At 36.7% G+C, this 21,611-nt stretch overlaps 1 protein-coding gene across 4 annotated transcripts in view; it reads left to right on the forward strand.

Moving 5' to 3' along the window:
• NAV3 (neuron navigator 3) overlaps positions 1–21,611 on the forward strand; it is an 888,057-nt gene that overhangs the window by 604,584 nt on the left and 261,862 nt on the right. For all 4 annotated transcript variants that reach the window (XM_065934132.1, XM_065934129.1, XM_065934130.1 and 1 more), the window contains one exon: positions 21,272–21,389. In XM_065934132.1, the coding sequence (XP_065790204.1) occupies positions 21,272–21,389 (118 nt within the window). The remainder of the gene's footprint in view (positions 1–21,271; positions 21,390–21,611) is intronic.

The following is a 21,611-nucleotide window of genomic DNA, read 5'->3' on the forward strand; positions in this document are numbered from 1 at the left end:
AACCTAAAGCCAATTTGAGAAATATTTTTTAAAAAAACAAAAAAACTTTCTAGTACTCCAGCATTCTACCACCTAATTGTGATAGTAAAGAATTCTGAATTTTAAAAACCAATGCTTATTTTTTAAATATAATTTATAAGCCACTGAATTTAATGTCCCAAGTACACACATATCAATACTAAATATACAGGAAGCAGTGATAAATTTAGAAACTGATCGTCTTCCAGATTTTTAAAAGCACATTTTATTGACATTTGGAACCACCATTGCCATAGAAACAGTGTTATAAATGATGGGCAATTTTTCAAAACAGTGCTCCTAAAACTGTATTACCCCTTCCATAGGCCTGTAAAGTAGGACCATGATTATAACACCCGCTGCAGATGCTGCTGCTAAAATGCTTCAGTCGTGTCCCACTCTTTGCGACCCTATGAACCATAGCCCACCAGGCTCCTCTGTCCGTGGGATGCTCCAGGCAAGAATCCTGGAGTGGGTTGCCATCCCTTTCTCCAGATCTTCCCAACCCAAGGAAGGCAGATTCTTTACCACTAGAGCCACCTGGGAATTCCATAACAGCTACTCTGTTCAACTCAAAAGAGTATTATGAGGAACAAATGGGATGAACCATTTGTAAATTGTAAAGCAAAATAAGGATTTTACATGTATTTAATAGTTCAATTTTCAGTTTTTTTGTTGTTGTTGAGTCACTAAGTCATGTCCAGCTTTTGTGACCCCATCGAGTATATATAGCCTAACAGGCTCCTCTGTCCATGGGATTTCCCAAACAAGAATACTGGAGTGGGTCACCATTTCTTTCTCCAGGGGATCTTCCTGAAGCAGGGATTGAGCCTGAGTCTTTTGCATTGCAGGAGGTTTCTTTATCAATGAACCACCTGGGAAGCCCGTTTATTTAAAAAAAAAAAGCACATTTGCACAAAAAATTGTTATAACAACTTCTAAGGATATCAGGTATGGAAGTTTGACCAATCTATGCCCACATTCCCACCCCAGGACCAGTAGCAACAAGTTGAATGGCACTGCTGAGGGTCCAAGCGCAGAGTTTCATAAGGAAGAGATAAGTATTCCTAGTGATGGAGTGGTAAGTGTTCAGATGAATTAATGAAAAGATTATCACGAGGAGAACGTTCTTGATAAGGACTGTGGATACAGGGCAATGGTCTCTGGAAGGGAAAATAGAATAGGAATATTTCCTGTTTCCCTCTGTTGGCCTCATCATCAAATTCTGGGACACACAGGAGCTATTCTGTGATGAATCTTTCACTGAAAGGAGATTTAATTTAAATTAACACCAGTCTCTAGCAAATACCTAATTCCAGTAATTTAGCATGGTATGTGTTTCTTTCTCACTCCAACTATCCAAGCTATCCAGTTATTCAAGACGTTTTCTGCTTGTTGGATGTGGACTCAGGATATTCTGTTTTGGACTCTCAAAAACTAATAGTAATGGTAGCTCTGCCATTTTCATCATGTGGCTTCCATGTTCCACCTAGATATGAACTTCTAGCTGCCTTGAGGTTAAAAAAAAAAAAAAAAAAAAGAGAGAGAGAGAGAACAGGATATGGGATGTTTTTATATGCCAGGCTTGGAAGAGATGAATATTACTTCAGTTCACATCCCCTTGGTAAGAACTAGTCCACATTTTCCTACCTAAATCCAAGGAGAGGAGAGTTGGAAGTGGGGTTTCTGTGTGAGAAGCTGCTTGCTAGAAGAGATCTTATCCATGGAAGCTGGAAAACCAATTTTTGGTGAACAGTAGCTAAGGGATAATAGATTCCCTGACATGGGGTGGGAGTGGGGCCACTTCTAATCAGGAAGCAGCTGGAAGGGCATCATCCTTGGTTGGGTCAGCTCCACATAAAAATCATCCATTGTCAGCATACACAGCTGATGTATGACCTTTTTTGGAAGAGACTAGGAAATACATCGGATATGGACAAAGACAAAATTTGAGTTAAGGGTATTTTGTGGAAATAAATTAGGTTCTGTGTCTCATTAATGCAGTTAAAAACTAAAACATAGTTGACCTCAATAGACATGCACAATAGTTCTTTGAAATGGTTGTATGCTTGTTTTGGGGGAATGTGTTTTTAAATGTAATTCATGGGTAACATGTTTCATGGCTTATAATAATGATGCCTTATTTTGTATAATATATTTTGCTTTTGCAAATGTTTTCTATTACAGTTAATCCTCACAATAATCCTCTGAGATAGGCAGGGTAGATAAGGATATGATCCCCGAATTAAAGAGGAGGAAACTCAAGATCCAGTAGTAAGTGGTGGGACTGGGAAAGAAGCCCAGAATTTCTGACTCCAGGCTCCAACTTCTGAAACCCTTCAAAAATTATATTTTATGTTATTTTATTTTTCTCAGAGGGGTTGGGAGTTAGAAAACAACATCAACTGAGATCAGCTTCTCTGCTTAGTGAGAAGTTTTGCTTCCTGAGTCCATCATGTGGAGTGAATGACCTAGACCATCTTTCACATACCTCGTGGGGAGCAGCTTCAGTCACTGGAATGGTTTCATAAGGAAACAGATTGTAAAATTTGATTTGGAGGCTTGAACTTGAAATATTGGCCAAATTAGAATCTTTGATTTCTATTTGCTACCTTGCATTCATATATAAATACAGTGTGAATTCATATAATGAGCAGTCTACCTATGTGGCGTTCTTTTTCCATTTTACTTTTGTGATCATTTGGAAGGGATTTAAATTGAATCCTTAGCAACCTAGCTGTTGGGTACATGGAAAATGAACGGATTTCATAATGAAATTTGGAGTGGTGAGTGTTAATGTGATAGCTTCTAAAATGTTGAGGTTCTCTTAGGGGTCAGCAGACCATTAGTGTGGTTGTCCCGGCAGGTTACTCTGCAGTGTGACAGAGCTGTATGATGGCTGTACTCTGGCTGATGGTCTTGGAGTGTGTGGCTCTAGCCCCTACCCGTGGTGATTTGGAGCTATAGCATGTCACCGGAGAGAAACCACCTGCAGGAAGCCGATAAGTAATTCTGTCTGATTGGAATATAAACTGGATCCATCGCAGTGTCCTTAGCAAACAGCAGACTACATGAGAGATCTCACCATGTGTCACGTATACACACACATATATGTGTATGCTGTTGTAATTGATGATAGTTTCAAAATTGTCAAATATTTATGAAAATAGCATATGCCCCCAAATCTTCCAAATAGTGTTGGTTTAGAATTAATGTGATAACAACAACAACAACAACAACAAATGGCACAAAACAAAAACATTTTCAAAAGTCTCTTTTTTTCCCCAGGAATTTCACTCTTATGGACTAGTGGTGACTGAACAGATGTATTAGGGACCCTGGGGTCATGCACTTTTATTTCCATTACTTTTCATTGCAGGTTTTTAGCACAGCAGAAAGTCTCTCTCAGCTTCCAAGTTTATGTTTTTATTCTAAGTAAATACATACCAACTCTTGTTCACTTTCTTATAAATAGTTATTTTTAACCTTGAAAAAACTTTGAAATAGATGCCTACTTTTATTACTAAAAATATAAAGATTTTAACATAGAATTGAATGGTTTGCTAAGAGCATTTACAGTCAGTATTTTCTGGGCTTATTGTGAGGTTTTTAATGTACTTAGAAATGACATTCTCTTCACATTAAAACACAGTTTAAAGTATTAGAAATAAAACCATTTTATGTGTGTACATCATTGTCTATGCCAGTGATTCTCAAACATTAGCATACATCAGAATCACCTGAGGGGTTTGTTAAAACTCAGATTACAGGCTCCACCTTCAGAGTTCTGAGTTAGTGGCTCTCCAGTGACAACTGATAATTTTCACTTCTAGCAAGTTCCTAGATGACTCTGAGAATGTTGGCATAAGGACCATAGTACTTTGAGAATTACTGGGCTATGTTTAATATTTCTATCAGTCAATTCTTCACTGATAATTATAGATACATGAAGAGAAATATCTGGGTCAGAAGCCTAGAAACTGTGAATTGCTAAGACTAATAGAGATTTTGTGATCTTTTAATTTTGTGTTTCGTTAATATGATTTTCTTACACATATTTTTCTGCCATATTATTTGGTCTTTGAAGGATGGTTGCTATAACTTACCTTGAATTTAAATTGCATCAATTATCAGACTGAGATAAAAAGAAGGTAAGAGAATTTCAAGTATCATGCTTTTTTTTTCCTAGAAAACTATGGGAACTAAAAGTTCACTTAACACGTTCTAATATGCAGATTTTAGCTCGTGTTGCCACCTTTGTTATTAGAATTTTGCAAGCTGTTGGGATTCCCCAGAGAGCATTCCATAAATGCCAGATGTTGTCGCAGTCAAATAAAGGAGATTTCTCCTCATATTTTGAGATGCATGTCACATGCAATGGAAATAACTATAGGAGGCTGGAATTAGGAAAATTCGTGAGATATTTCCTTTCGTGTGGGCTAAGAGTACAGATTCTGAGACAGAATATCTGGATTATTTGGCACCCTTACTGTTGAGACCTGGGGAAAATATTTCACCTCTATGTTTCAAGAACCTCATGTTTGAAATGGAATGATAGTGTCTTCTGTGAGGGAGCTTTGAGGATTGATTAGTGAAACCATTTAACGTACAAACAGTACCTTACTCTCAACAAATTATTAATAGATACTACATCTTGGAGAAAGAATACTATAAAGCCCCCACCCGTTTTTTTTTTTTTTTTTTTTTTCAGTCACGCTGCTGGTGGCAGTGAAAATATGATTGAAGTTAGGTGAAAAAAATAAATAAATTAGTACCAGAATTGCACTGTATGGTTATACTATCCAACTCCTTTTTTTTTTATTTTTTTATTTTTATTAGTTGGAGGCTAATTACTTATATTGTAGCGGGTTTTGTCATACATTCACATGAGTCAGCCATGGAGTTACATGTATTCCCCATCCCGATCCCCCCTCCCACCTCCCTCTCCACCCGATTCCTCTGGGTATTCCCAGTGCACCAGCCCTGAGCACTCGTCTCATGCATCCAACCTGGGCTGGTGATTTGTTTCACCCTAGATAATATACATGTTTCGATGCTGTTCTCTCAAAACATCCCACCCTCGCCTTCTCCCACAGAGTCCAAAAGTCTGTTCTGTACATCTGTGTCTCTTTTTCTGTTTTGCATATGGGGTTATCGTTACCATCTTTATAAATTCCATATATATGTGTTAGTATGCTGTAATGTTCTTTATCTTTCTGGCTTACTTCACTCTGTATAATGGGCTCCAGTTTCATCCATCTCATTAGAACCAATTCAAATGAATTCTTTTTAACGGCTGAGTAATATTCCATGGTGTATATGTACCACAGCTTCCTTATCCATTCGTCTGCTGATGGGCATCTAGGTTGCTTCCATGTCCTGGCTATTATAAACAGTGCTGCGATGAACATTGGGGTGCACGTGTCTCTTTCAGATCTGGTTTCCTCGGTGTGTATGCCCAGAAGTGGGATTGCTGGGTCATATGGCAGTTCTATTTCCAGTTTTTTAAGGAATCTCCACACTGTTCTCCATAGCGGCTGTACTAGTTTGCATTCCCACCAACAGTGTAAGAGGGTTCCCTTTTCTCCACACCCTCTCCAGCATTTATTGCTTGTAGACTTTTGGATAGCTGCCATCCTGACTGGCGTGTAATGGTACCTCAGTGTGGTTTTGATTTGCATTTCTCTGATAATGAGTGATGTTGAGCATCTTTTCATGTGTTTGTTAGTCATCTGTATGACTTCTTTGGAGAAATGTCTGTTTAGTTCTTTGGCCCATTTTTTGATTGGGTCATTTATTTTTCTGGAATTGAGCTTCAGGAGTTGCTTGTATATTTTTGAGATTAATCCTTTGCCAGTTGCTTCATTTGCTTTATTTTCTCCCAATCTGAGGGCTGTGTTTTCACCTTGCTTATAGTTTCCTTTCTTGTGCAAAAGCTTTTAAATTTCATTAGGTCCCATTTGTTTATTTTTGCTTTTATTTCCAATATTCTGGGAGGTGGGTCATAGAGGATCCTGCTGTGATTCATGTCGGAGAGTGTTTTGCCTTTGTTCTCCTCCAGGAGTTTTATAGTTTCTCTTCTTACATTTAGATCTTTAATCCATTTTGAGTTTATTTTTGTGTATGGTGTTAGAAAGTTTTCTAGTTTCATTCTTTTACAAGTGGTTGACCAGTTTTCCCAGCACCACTTGTTAAAGAGGTTGTCTTTTTTCCATTGTATATCCTTGTCTCCTTTGTCAAAGATAAGGTGTTCATAGGTTCGTGGAAAACTCCAGAAAGCAGGAATAGAAGGAACATACCTCAACATAATAAAAGATATATATATGACAAACCCAGAGCAAGCATTACCCTCAATAGTGAAAAATTGAAAGCATTTCCCCTGAAATCAGGAACAAGACAAGGGTGCCCACTCTCACCACTACTATTCAACATAGTTTTGGAAGTTTTGGCCACAGCAATCAGAGCAGAAAAAGAAGTAAAAGGAATCCAGATAGGAAAAGAAGAAGTGAAACTCTCGCTGTTTACAGATGACATGATCCTCTACATAGAAAACCCTAAAGATTCCACCAGAAATTACTAGAGCTAATCAACGAATATAGTGAAGTTGCAGGATATAAAATTAACACACAGAAATCCCTTGCATTCCTATACACTAACAATGAAAAAACAGAAAGAGAAATTAAGGACACAATACCATTCACCATTGCAACAAAAAGAATAAAATACTTAGGAGTATATCTACCTAAAGAAACAAAAGATCTATACATAGAAAACTATAAAACACTGATGAGAGAAATCAAAGAGGACACAAATAGATGGAGAGACATATTGTGTTCATGGATTGGAGGAATCAATATTGTCAAAATGGCTATACTACCCAAAGCAATCTATAGATTCAATGCAATCCCTATTAAGCTACCAATGGTATTTTTCACAGAACTAGAACAAATAATTTCACAATTTGTATGGAAATACAAAATACCTCCAATAGCCAAAGTAATCTTGAGAAAGGAGAATGGAACTGGAGGAATCAACCTGCCTGACTTCAGACTATACTACAAATCCACAGTCATCAAGACAGTATGGTACTGGCACAAAGACAGAAATATAGATCCAACTCCTTTTTAAAAAAAAACTTAAAAAATGTCATATTCTCTATGGAAGAAAAGATCATTAAAAAAAAAAAAAGCACTGTGAATTTAAAACAGGATCAGTTCAGTTCAGTCGCTCAGTCATATCCAATTCTGCGACCCCATGGACTGAAGCACACCAAGCCTCCCTGTCCATCACCAACTCCCAGAGCTTACTCATACTCATGTCCATTGAGTCAGTGATGCCATCCAACCATCTCATCCTCTGTCGTCCCCTTCTCCTCCTGCCTTCAATCTTTCCCACCATCAGGGTCCAGTCAGTTCTTCACATCGGTGGCCAAAGTATTGACGTTTCAGCTTCAGCATCAGTCCTTCCAATGAATATTCAGGACTGATTTCCTTTTGGATTGACTGGTTGGATCTCCTTGCAGTCCAAGGGACTCTCAAGAGTCTTCAACACCACAGTTCAAAAGCATCAATTCTTTGGTGCTCAGCCTTCTTAATAGTCCAACTCTCACATCCATACATGATTACTGGAAAAAATCCATAGCTTTGACTAGATGGACCTTTGTCAGGAAAGTAATGTCTCTGCTTTTTAATATGCTGTCTAGGTTGGTCATAGGTTTTCTTCCAAGGAGCAAGTGTCTTTTAATTTCATGGCTGCAGTCACCATCTGCAATGATTTTGAAGCCCGCAAAATAAAGTCTCTCACTCTTTCCATTGTTACCCCATCTATTTGCCATGAAGTGATGGGACCAGATGCCATGATCTTAGTTTTCTGAATGTTGAGCTTTAAGCCAACTTTCTCACTCTCCTCTTTCACTTTCATCAAGAGGCATTTTAGTTCCTCTTCACTTTCTGCCATAAGGGTGGTGTCACCTGCATATCTGAGGTTATTGATATTTCACCTGGCAATCTTGATTCCAGCTTGTGCTTCCTCTAGCCCAGCATTTCTCATGATGTACTCTGCATATAAGGTATATAAGCTGGGTGACAATATACAGCCTTGACGTACTCCTTTTCCTATTTGGAACCAGTCTGTTCCATGTCCAGTTCTAACTGTTGCTCCCTGACCTGTATACAGATTTCTCAGGAGGCACGTCAGATGGTCTGGTATTCCTGTCTCATGAAGAATTTTCCAAAGTTTGTTGTGATCCATGGTCAAAGGCTTTGATGTAGTCAATAACGCAGAAGGAGATGTTTTCTGGAACTCTCTTGCATTTTCGATGATCCAAAGGATGTTGACAATTTGATCTCTGGTTCCTCTGCCTTTTCTAATTCCAGCTTGGACATCTGGAAGTTCACAGTTCAAATACTGTTGAAGCCTGGCTTGAAGAATTTTGAGCATTACTTTGCTAGTGTGTGAGATGATTGCAATTGTACGGTAGTTTGAACATTCTTTGGCATTGCCTTTCTTTGGGATTGGAATGAAAACTGACATTTTCCCATCTGGTAGCCTCTGCTGAGTTTTCCAAATTTGTTGGTGTATTGAGTGCAGCACTTTCACAGCATCATCTTTTAGGGTGTGAAATAGCTTAACTGGAATTCCATCACCTCCACTAGCTTTGTTCATAGTGATCCTTCCTAATGCCCACTTGAATTCTCATTCCAGGATGTCTGTCTCTTCTCATCCCAGGATGTCTGTCTTTAGGTGAGTGATCCCACCATATTGGTTATCTAGGTCATGAAGATCTTTTTTATATAGTTCTGTACCGGGTAGATGCTTCTTATTTATATATTTTATTTCTGGCAGTATTTAATGGATTAACCACTCATGAGGAAACTTCCCAGGATGATGGTCATACTTAAAATCTTAAGTGGAGGAGAAAATAGGACTTGAAAGCCGAAGCTGTCAGTCCATTTGTAGTGCTGAAATGGATCAGTGACTCATGACTGCAAACGGATGCCAGGGAGCCTTCACAGGATTGTGGGAAATGATTATTTGGATAAAGGAGCCAGGTGGCTAGAATAGCACCAGGTTTTCCCTTTGCATTACATTATGTCTCTTCCTGCTCATCTAAGATTTTCTTATTTCCAGTAGCAATGAGGCAGATCTCATTTTGTTGTTTCACTTTATTGCACTTCACCGATAATAGGTTTTTTTATAAATTGTAAGTGTGTTACTACCCTGCATCAAGCTTTCCCAGTAGTATTTTTTCACTTCATGCTTCTGTGTCACATTTTGGTATTTCTCACAATATTTCAGGCTTTTTCATTATTACTATATTAGTTATGATAATCTGTGATCAGTGATTTTTTTTGATGCTACTGTTGAAAAAGATTATGACTATCATCTGAAGGCTCAGATGATAGAATTTTTAACAATAAAGTATTTTTAATTTAAGGTATGTAAATTTTTTCAACCTAATGGCTATTGCACTTAATAAACTACAGCATAGTGTAAACGTAGCTTTTATATGCACTGGATAACAAAATTCCTCTGACTTGCTTTGTTGAGACACTTGCTTTACTAAGGTATTCTAGAATGGAACCCACAATACCTCTGAGGTATATAGGGAGGTATATAGGGAGAGGTCATTAGATTCCAAGCTAATAATTTGTGGTATAAATTTAAGCAGATAAATGCAGTTGTAAATGAAAATGTCAGTATAATTTGTTTCAGTAAATTCAGTAAAATGCACCCCTTGACTAAGAAAAGCCAAGGGGTGCATTTGACAGCTTCATACCAAAAACATGTCACTGGGATCCATAGGATTGCAAGCGTGAGATTTGAGAATATTGATGATATTTTGGTCCATCTGGCTTATGCTCAAAATAAATGCAGTAGGTGGTCTAGGTGTATTGTAGTCTCATATAGGAAATAACTCTCAAAGAACTTGAAACACTAAGTGCAGTAGTAATGGAAAGTGGTATTTTTGCATGTATATGAATTTTAATCATGTTTATTTAAGACTGGTAATCCCTTCACATGGAATGTATCATTAGTAATATTTGTGACATGTACCTGAAGTGTACATGTCATCATTAAGGCGCTTTCTTCTTTGCAGCCACAAATCAGATATTTTAAACAATTAAGAAATAATACTGTTTTATTAAAATATAAAAATGAAAGTATCATGTATATATCATCTATATGGATTGCATACAGAAAGACTGAAAGCCAGACTCTTTTGGGTGGCTACTAAGTGGTAGACACCAATATTATAACTTCCTTGAAGTTATAATACTTCTGCCTTTTACAGTATTTTATTATCTGAGTCTTTTATCTGCCCATCTGGTGTCTGTATTTTATTTTAGAGGATTTTAACAAATGTATTGTAAGCTTCAACTCTGTGTGCACACTATAAAGCTATGTTCACATGTCCACACATTTCTTAATGTCTTCTGGGATTAATTATAGGTCCCCCACTGGCCAGCTGCTTGATTCACTGGGTACCTTAAATGTTGCTCTTTGGTCTTAGAGATAACTACTGTTGTCAGAGAAAGACTTTCCAGTTCTGGAATGAGGCTGGAATGAGGATGGGGGAAATATACTCCTGCATTTCTGAAGGAGAAAGAGTGCCAATAGAGGGAGACAGTTGCTGGAGTCTCATCTGCATGATGCATAATATTTAATTTCTCATTTTCATTCTTATGCTTCCACCCTCTTGCCTGATGGTAACTCTCAGTCTGGAATTTCCCTGGTCTGTATTTCCAGGCTTTTGATGGTATGAGTGGGAGACAAGGAATTCTATAGCTCTTCTCTCTGGTTCCTCCCAGCTTCCATTGGTCTGTTGCCCACAGTTTCTGAGCTGTTCTGGGGTTCTATGGGAAAACTTCCTTGCATTGCTTTGGTATCTCCCTCTGAAGATCCTGTGGGTTTGATGTTTCTTTACTTATCTTTGCTAAGTCATGTATTACTCTTTCATCTGCTTTCCATGTTCATGTATTATAGTCATGGAGTTAGAGTTTTTGGTTTTTGCTCTTGCTCTTTTAAGGGAGAGTTTCTAGAAAATACCAGGGTGGTGAAGTATTTATTTCACTAGGAGAAAGAAAAGTCTTACATCTTAACTTACTGTTCAGTTGCTAAGTCATGTCCAGTTCTCTGTGACCCATTAGACTGTACACGCCGGGCTTCTCTTGTCCTTCACTGTCTCTCTGAGTTTGCTCAAACTCCTGTGTGTTGAGTCGGTGATGTCATCCAACCATCTCATCCTCTGTCACCTCCTTCTTGTCTTGCACTCAATCTTTCCAGCATCACAGTCTTTTCAAGGAGTCAGTTCTTCGCATCAGGTGCCCAGAGTATTGGAGTTTCAGCTTCAGCATCAGTCCTTCCAATGAATATTCAAGGTTGATTTCTTTTAGGATTGACTGGTCTGATCTCTTTGCTGTCCAAGGAACTATCAAGAATCTTCTTCAACCCCACAGTTTGAAAGCATCAATTCTTAGGTGCTCAGCTTCCTTTATGATCCAACTCTACATCTGCACATGACTACTGGAAAAACCATAGCTTTGACTGAATGGCCGTTTGTCAGCAAAGTGATGTCTTTGCTTTTTAATATGCTATCCAGGTTTGTCATAGCTTTTCTTCCAAGGAGCGAATGTCTTTTAATTTCATGGCTGCAGTCACTGTCCGTAGTGCTTTTAGAGCCCAAGAAAATAAAGTCTGTCGCTGTTTCCATTGTTTCCCCATCTATTTGCCATTAAGTTATGGTACTGGAAGCCATGGTTTTAGTGTTACGAATGTTGAGTTTTAAGCCAGGTTTTTCACTCTCCTCTTTTGCTCTCAATAAGAGGCTTTTTAATTTCTCTTCCTTTTTTGCCATTAAAGTGGTATCATCTGCATGTCTGAGGTTGTTGATATTTCTCCCAGCAATCTTGATTCCAGCTTGTGCTTCATCCAGCCCTGCATTTCTCATAATGTCCTCTGCATATAAGTTAAATAGGCGTGGTAACAATATACATCCTTGACGTACTCCTTTCCCAATTCAGAACCAGTCCATTGTTCCATGTTCAGTTCTGTTGCTTCTTGACCTGCATACATCTTTCTCAGGAGGTATATTCCCGTCTATGTGTAATTTACACAGTTTGTTGTGATCGCCACAATCAAAGGATTTAGCATAGTCAATGAAGCAGATGTTTTTTTCTGGAATTCCCTTGTTTTTTCTGTGATCAAATGGATGTTGGCAATTTGATCTCTGGTTCCTCTGCCTTTTCTAAATACAGTTTGTATATCTGGAAGTTCTCAGTTCATGTACTGTTGAAACCTAGCTTGAAGGATTTTGAGCATTACCTTGCTAGCATGTGAAATCCACTTACGTAATCTCCCTTTATTGTTTTGCTCTGTTCCAAACTATCCTCCGTAGCTATACCAGAGCTACAGGTTAGAAATACAGTCATATCTGTCAGTTTTATGTCTCCTACATATGAGTATCACCTAAACTGTTGACATATCCTTCTTTGTACAGGACCCTTACCTGATTCCTGTTATCTTTTCTCTAGCTTTTCAATGTGCCTCTTCCCCATGCTTTGAAAAAATGGAATTATTCTGAACAAATGGATTCAGAATATGAAATACACCCCCCTCTGTTTCATTATCCTTCATCATAGATATGGGATATGCTTTGCCCTTCTCTCTGCTTGTCAAAGCTCATCCTTTTGGATGGCATTCCTCAGTCTTCAATCATTCTTCTAGAACCTTCATAGTTGTGGCTTCTTTTTTATCTTTTTTTTTCTTTTTGCCATTTTTCTTTGAGCAAAGTTACTTTTAAAAACTGGAGTAAATTGGCTTCAGAAGGAAACTTTTCTTCTCAAGTCAAGTGGGAGCTATCCTGTAATTTTTAGGTAGGAAGGTAAATTACTTAATAATTTAATAATCTTGCATTTTAAAGCAGGTCCTGTCTATAGTGTATAGAATAGTTTAGCACTTAGCCTGCCTAACTTAGAAACAATTGCTAGGACTTTTAAAGTAATTTTTGTGAGAGATGATGAAAAGCTGAACCAGAACCATTACATCAGCGATGGAGCTGAAGGGTCAGAAGGCATGAAGAAGATAGAGTTAACGGAACTGGGTTAGAGATTGGATGTGAGAAGGAAAAAACAGTAAAAGGAAATTATCAGAATTTATTTTATGCTTACTTTAGAATTTACCTGCTTTCAAAGACCTTCTTCTGATTTGCTGGGTTGTTTATTCATTAATATTCATTTTTTAACTTCTTCAACGATTTTTTATTAAGTAACTGCTTTTCAGCTCATTTATTCAACAAGTTTTTATTGAGTGACTACTGTATGCCAGGGAATACAGTAGGCACTTTGGATATAAGGTCAACAAAACTAAATAAGTCAGTCTAGTAGGGAAAGCTAATTAAATAATCAGTCATACAAGGGCTTACATATCAGTGATTAAAAAAGTGACCACCCTAGGGAAAAATGGGCAAATACACAATTAACTCATCAAAGAAATACAGTGGCAATGAAGTTCCCCCTAAAAATGCTGAGAAGCACTACTTCTGAATCTGGGAGGTAGCTTTTCAGAAAAGTTGGTCAGTTTACATTCATCTGGAAGTTTATAAGGAATGCCCTGTCACACTCTTGCCAGCACTAATTATTATCATGTTTAAGTCTTTGCTAATTCTGTAAGCAAAATTAATGTTCACTTTTAATCAACATCCAAACGTGAATTGTTTGAAAAACTTCATAAACAGTATGTTCCTAGTAGCTGAGTTAATCATATAGTCAGTGAATCTATTACATACGTTGTGATGATACTGATATTATCAAAAGCTTTTAATGTGTTCATTTTATAATACTACCTCTTTGGGACTTCCGAGATGGTGCAGTGGTAAAGAATCCACCTCCCAATGTAGGAGACGCAAGAAATGTGTGTTCAGTCTCTGGGTAAGGAAGATCTCTTGGAGAGGGAAATGGTAACCCACTCCAGTATTCTTGACTGGAAAAATCCCATGGACAGAGAAGCATGGTGCGCTAGAGTCCTTGGGGTTGCAAAGAGCATGTACACTCACTCATAGCCCTCAGTATTGAGATTTCTATAAGGTTTGCAAGAGCCATGACATTGACCTCCATGGATCTTTGGTCTTATCAGTTCTGTGATAACAACTGAAGATCCAGTCTGGGATCAAATTTCAAGCTGAATAAAATTGCATGTTTTAAATCTTAAATCCTTTGTAATTTTTCTAATCCTTTTGTCCAAATTTGCAGATTATTCAGCGATTTTTGAGTCATATACTGAGGTTTATAAAATTATAGCTTTTTAAGTCTCTATTCCTATTCAGCAGGAGAAAATTGATTTTTCCCAAATCAAAGTATTCAGTTACTTCCAGTTTAAAGCCCAGTGTTACTAGAAAAGGCCCAGTCAATTCTGGAGTCTTCCCTGTGCACATTTCTTTCTGAAGGGTAGTTTGGGGGGATTGGTGCACAGGGTTACTTGTTCCCATGGCTCTGTGATGCCATGTCTTCTGGGCCACCAGTCCCGTCTGCTGCTGCCTGGTGAGTGGTGAAACTTATGCGGCCTGTCAGACTGTACTGATCATAACCTGTGATCACATCTTTCTTACTTTTTGTCCTTTCACATGTCAGTTCTCAGCATTCTTCCTGTCCTGATTTCAAATACTCTCTAGGACAGTGGCTTTCCTTTAGATAGTTTCATATTGTTTTCAGGAATTGGAAAAAGCAAAAACAGACAGACAGATGCTGTCCCATAATCTTTTGGTACATGTCATGCTTTGTGAATCTCTCTTGGGTCCAAATGTTACTGTGAAATTCTACCCAGACAAGCAGCCTGTTAGGTCACACCTTAGCACCTTTCCTTTCTTCCAGTTGTCTTGCCAGTACTATTTCTCTTTCTGGGAAAACTACTTCCCTAATCCACCACTTACGGCTTATCTTTTATGTGCTTAGTACTTTGCTGATTTATATAATGCAGAAGCCTCTTATTGCCATGGAAATTCTTGGCTTTCAGAATGATTTCTGTCTGCTGTGGATTTAGGAGAGCCTATTTGACTTCTGAAAATCAGTAATTTTAATAAACTGAAGAGTGGAGCTTATGGGAATGTCACTACTCCTTGAATGTTGGGGAGAAACTAATGGTATAAGTAAATGCAGGATTAAAACTGGCTCAACTAATATTTAAAAATTATCAGACTTCATTTATAATATTTTCTAATTAGGTTATCAGTTCAGTCACTCAGTCATGACCAGCTCGTTGTGACCCCATGGACTGCAGCAGGAATAGATTGCTGTGATACACAACAGCAGTACATTATGTTGTCAGTAGTTAAAAAGAAGTCATCATGAGCAAAAGTTTAAGACTCCATGGAGAATCAAAGTAGAACTCATGATGTTGTTTCACTGTGACAGAACAAAAGCAATGTGGTGTCTGTGTATTGTCTTCTATTTTTGTTTGTTTTGTGTGTTTTTGCCATATTTATTTATCCATTTGCAGTTTTATTGAGAAATAATTGATATATATCACTCTAGAAGTCTAAGGCATACAGCCTGATAGTTGGTTATATATGCCAGTGTGTGTGCTAAGTAGCTACAGTCGTGTCCGACTCTATGGGACTCTATGGACTAGCCTTCCAGGCTCCTCTGTCCATGGGATTCTCCACACAAGAATACTGGGTGGGTTGCCATCTCCTGCTCCTCCAGGCTATCTTCCCATCCCAAGGATCGAACCCACGTCTCTTACGTCTCCTGCATTGGCAAGCGAGTTCTTCACCACTAGCACTACCTGGGAAGCCTTTGGTTTACAAATACTGTGAAATTATTACTACAGTAGGTTCATTAACATCCATCTTCTCACATAGAGTAAAAAGCAAAGAGCGGGGAGGAGGAAGTCTTTTCCCCACATTCACACCAGCATTGATTATCTCATCTTTTTGATAACAGCCGTTCTAACAGGCTTGAGGTAATATCACATTGTGGTTTTAATTTGCGTTTCCCTAATGACTGATGATACTGAACATCTTTCCTCATACCTGTTGGCCTTCTGTATATTTTCTTTAGAGAAATGTCTATTCAGATCCTTTGCCTATTTTTAATTGAATTATTTGTATTTTTTCCTATTGCATTATATGATTTTTTAAATGTATTTTAGATATTAATTCCTTCACCAAATGAATAGTTTGCAAATATTTTCCCCATTTTATGGGTAGTCTTTTCACTTTAGTGATAGTTTCTTTTGCTGTGTCAAACTTTTTAGTTTAGTACAGTCCCATTTGTTCTTTTTTTAATTTTATTTTTTGAGCTTTACATGTCATATTCAAAAATTCGTTCCCAAGACCTATGTCAAAGAATTGATTCCTGTGTTTATTTCTAGGAGTTTCATAGTTTCAAGTCTTAGTCCATTTTGAGTTAATTTTTGTCAAGTGGCATAAGTCATGGGTGCAGTTTCATTCTTTCACATGTGAATATCTAATTATCTCAGCACCATTTACTGAATTAACTGCCTTTTCTTGTTGAGTGTTCTTATACCTCTTATCAAATGTTACTTGAATGTATATGCTTGGGTTATTTTTAGGTTTTCAGCTTAGTTCCATTGGTCTATTTATTGGTTTTTATGCCACTATCATATTGTTTTGATGACCATAGCTTTATAGTATGGCTTGAAATCAGGAATATTGCCTTCTCTCTGACCCTATTGTTTTGTAAATTAAAAACAAGCATTGTGAAAGAAATATTTTAGTGTGTGTGCTGCTGAAGTGAGCATTGTAAAAGAAAAATGATAGGATCAATATTTAAGAGATCATTATAACTTGCAGCAATTTTCCTTCATTAGTTAGGTTATCTACATTTGGGTAGACAGCTAATATTTAAGGGTTTGACAGTGATAATGATGAATTATGTTAATAAAATAATTACAATTAACATATTTTATATTGAAACATGAACTACTAACACTATTTGACACTTAACACATACTTAGTAAGTGAAAGGCCATGTTCCAAAAGTATAAATTTGTTCAATCCTCACAATAATTCCATTAGTAGATAATACTATTATTACCAGCTTATAGGTGAGAAAAATCTGATGCTGAGAGGAAATAAATGTTCATTCAGTATCCACATGGATATTAAATGGCAGAGAAGAAATTTCAACCCTGTAGATTGTTCCTTAAAGAATACCTGCTGTTGCCTACAGGCCCTAAAACATAAGCTGATAAATATGAAGTATAAAATATGCCATGGTGCAATTCATTCTATTATTTTAAATTACTGTGAATGAAAAATTGGACATACAAATATGCTAGAGTTTCTAAGTAGCACTTTGATAAGTGTAATCTCATTAATTCTTCCGAATTAACTGAAATATAATTACTACATGAGATAACATTTATACTCATAACATTGCAGTTAAAATGATTGAGGAAAGTTGGCTTAAGATGCTTACAGGTAAATGCTATTTAAAGTTTTTGTCAGAACCTTGATGACTTAAATACTCAGTGATCCTGCTATAGAAAATACAAAATATTGATTTATGAGTAATTTGATGTTATTTTCAATTATATAGGTTTCTTCACACACATAAAAAAACCCTCTAATTCAATTCTACAAAATATGTTACCATACATTTTACTCATTCAACTGAGGTTAAAAGGTTAAATGATGTGATTATTTTAGTGGAAATTAACCAAGGGCAACTTTGGAGCTCGGATCCAAAAATCTGGTCATGATTTCACCATTCTGAATTCACCATTCTGTTCAAATAAATTCTGTATTTATTAAACAACAGATTTTAATGATGGTTGACAAGGTTGTTTATATCTGCTCTCATCAGATTATTACAGTAACTTTATTGATGATTTTTAAACACATTTATGTACCATGTGTCCTTTACTTGAAGATTGTCTTCTTAAAGACACACTTCCTATTTCTACTCTTTTAAGTTTTAATTTATTAAAGGTATGAAACTATAAGTTTATATTTAAAATTTAAAATGTATAAAAGCTTCTAGGTAATTGTTTTATATTTCATCATCTATATGATGTGTTTTGGAAAACACTGATTTATTTTAATCAAATATCTTCTACACAGTAGAAGGACTATTAGAAGGACTAAGTAAAATACACAGAAACTAATTTTTAAGTTCATTTATTTAATCTAAATATATTTTTCTGATTTCTTCTAAGTCAGAGTTATTGTCTGAGCAAAATTTCACATGTTGGAGATGCTGGACAAGTCAAAGCACTTGGGCTTGGGATTCCCCTAGAAGAAATCCTGGACCAAGTGAAAAAATGTTTCTTGAGCTCAGTGAGAGGCTTTCTCAACATGGTCTTGAAGCCAACCAGCTGGCTTCCCATCTGTTTTCTCACCTAAGTCCCAGAGGGCTTTGGATAGAGGATAAGGCACTGTTAGCGTGCATTTGGAGACTAAAAGTATAATTGTTTTTACTTTTAATGCATTCCGTTTTGTATATATTTAAATAAATATTAAATAAGCACTATCTCTGCAATTTAATGCCTTCATTTAAAAGAAAAAAAGCATCCATGCAGTATGAGCTTTGTCAGAGGTGGTGTAACGATGGAGGCATTCACTGCAGGTCTGGATAAGAACATTGCAGCCTCAAAATTGGACACATTCCTCAGAGTTTGGATGGGGGACAGATCTGTGGCCTCAGTGAATTAGATAGCAGGAGTCAGAGATGTGACTAGTGTAAGAAAGTAAGGAATACAGTTTCTCCAGTCTTCGGCTGCCAATACTTCCACATTTTTTAACCTTTGAGCAATGATAACATCAACAAATATTTGTTGGAAAACCACCATAGCAAATAACATTTAGATGCCATAAAGTAATAATAATAGGCCGTTTTTTTAGGATTAACTCTGTGACAGGCCCTTTACAAGTTCAATCTTATTAGTCCTGACATAATACTATAAGTATTGCATCATCCTTATTTTGCAGATGAAGAATCAGGTTTAGAAGATATAAGTAATTTGTTCAAGGTCCCAGGGGGTAGCGAATAGTCTGCTGGGCCTGCAAGCCATGTGTGTTTGACCCAGAACTCATATTCTTCATCATTGTGGATCCTTTAAAGTCTGTTAACTGGTCCTTACAAATAACTCGCTGCCTCGGAGATAGGCACAAATAAAGTCTGGCTCACATTGAACTTTCTACTAGGCACCAAATGATTAATGCTATCGTTCGATTGATGTGTAGGTGAAGGGAAAGTGCTCAATTTTTTAAGATTATGAACAGTGTAAATCTTATAAAATTAAAATTTTGCCATAACACAAATAGAATAAAATCTTAATTAAGGAAGATGATCAACAAATAAAAATGTCAATCTAGAAATTGTGCTTATTTTCTAATTAAGGAGACAGTTGTGCAAGTGATTTTTCTTACACTTTAATAATCTTTAGTATAAAGAAGATAATGAATGTGAAGACAGAAGATGTAGTGTTGCCATCATATATGTTTTTCTTACGCGGTAGACTATACCTCAAATTATTGATATCTTTCAGAACACATTCTACTAGTACATGCGCACTAAGATGCCACCTTTTGTTTTCTAAAATAAAGAAACACTCTTTTTCTTTTGTGTTATATTTTGAAATGTTTGTACCTAGGATCCATTAAAAAACACTTGGCAGCCCCGTTTTTAGATTTTGGTCCTGTAAAAAATACTAGTATAGGTATGTGCCAAGACACATACATAAGATGTCTCTTACAAATTTAGAAGTATAGAAACATTTTTAAACAAAATAAGTATCTTTCATTAGGGGGGATTGATGCTATGTATAATATAACATCAAAAATAGTGATAAATTTTTGTAAAATGGTTTTGGAAATATTATTAAAATATTGTTACATAAAAAGCTGAAAATGCAGAGTGATAGGTAAAAGTGAGCTAATTTGATTACGCATTCTGTCATGAGTGTGTGTATATGGTGTGTAATATGATGTCATGTGGTCAAGTGTGTAGGTGTAGAAAAAGTTCTAGGACTATTTATATCAAGTTATTCAAAAGTGGGTGGGGTTGCAAGTTGTGGGAAACTTTGATTTGTCCAGTTTTTACACTTTTTTTTTACTTTACTTTTATAAAAAATATGTATTAATTTTGTTAAAATTTTTTTTTCTTTTCCTTGGGTCTCAGTGCTCATGACCACAAGGCACAACTTACCTTTCCAGTCTGATTTGTCCTAATTTCAGGCATCCTGCCTTAATTACCCGATTTTCAGCTGTGCCCTTGATTCCTGTGTTCCTTCGCCTCTCTGTATCTTGTACCTTCTGGGGGAAAGCCCTTCCCTTCACTTCCTAACTTCAGGTTCTGTTACGTTTCCAGTTCTAATTCCAGTGGTGCTTCTATAATGCATTTTTATATTTCTCAGTTATTTGTCCTCCTCTATTCTTATTTCAAGTTTACATTCTTCTATCACATCAATGTTCTGGTCTGCCTGGTAATAAGTGTACTAATATGTCCATGTAAGCCTCTCATGGAATTGAAATTTTATCATTATAATTAGATTATATTATATCAGTAAGTGCCTGTAACATTTGAAAAATTAGTAATATTTTATTTTTGTGAAGCTTTTGAACAGTTTCAATTTTTTCCTCTATCATAATCTGTTATTGGAGAGACACCTCTACTTTATATAGATAGCCAAGCTTAGAGTTCATAATATACCTCAATTCTATATTAATTATAATATCTATATAATAGGTGCATATACTTCCTCTGTTCTCTTATAAAAACACATTATGAGAAGCTGAAATGGGATTTGACGATTCAAATAAAATAACTTAGGCATCTGCAATTATTTCATAAAATGATGCCAAAATATTATCACATGCAGTATCTCACATGACAGATTTAATAAAGTCTGCTCAGAGAAACACACATTTTTATAGTGAGATTCCTATGTAAGTCAATCCAGGTGGCTTCCTTTTACAAGGAAAGACAGGATTATTTTCAGTATGAGGGAACCAGAGGCAAGAGAGTAAAAATTGAAACTGATTTGCAAACAGGAGCTTCCTCAGAGTCATCCAGGAAGGGAGTTTTGCTCTGTCACAAGTGACTAGTCCCTGGTTTTGAAAAAGAGTGAATTTAAAAATTATTTTACAACTATTTCCTTTTGAGCTATGACTTCTTTAGCTGGAATGTGATCCAGAATAACATCCCTTTGTATCCAACATTTGCCTGAAGCATTTTTATTGCCTCTCTTTTCCCTCATCTCATCTCACTTCTTCCCTCCCTCTGTTCAACAGATTTACACAGACTGGGCCAACCACTACCTTGCAAAATCGGGCCACAAGCGGCTGATCAAGGATTTGCAACAAGACATTGCAGATGGAGTACTGCTAGCAGAAATCATCCAGATCATTGGTAAGACCTACCCTCTGGAAAACAAAGCAAAACAAAACTTGAAACTCTCTGCCCCCACCTACTTTTGGGTAAAATACAATTTAAGTCGAATGCTTAGAAACTTGGTCCATGTGTCTGGGAGATTAATGTAGCTCTCCCTGTGATTTAATTAAAATGTTTATGTGAGAATGTTTGAAGAAGGCAGTTTGGCCATACTTGTACATGGCTAGAGCTGTATCTTTG

The sequence above is a fragment of the Muntiacus reevesi genome, chromosome 4 (assembly GCF_963930625.1).
Source record: "Muntiacus reevesi chromosome 4, mMunRee1.1, whole genome shotgun sequence".
Taxonomy (NCBI): Eukaryota; Metazoa; Chordata; class Mammalia; order Artiodactyla; family Cervidae; genus Muntiacus; species Muntiacus reevesi.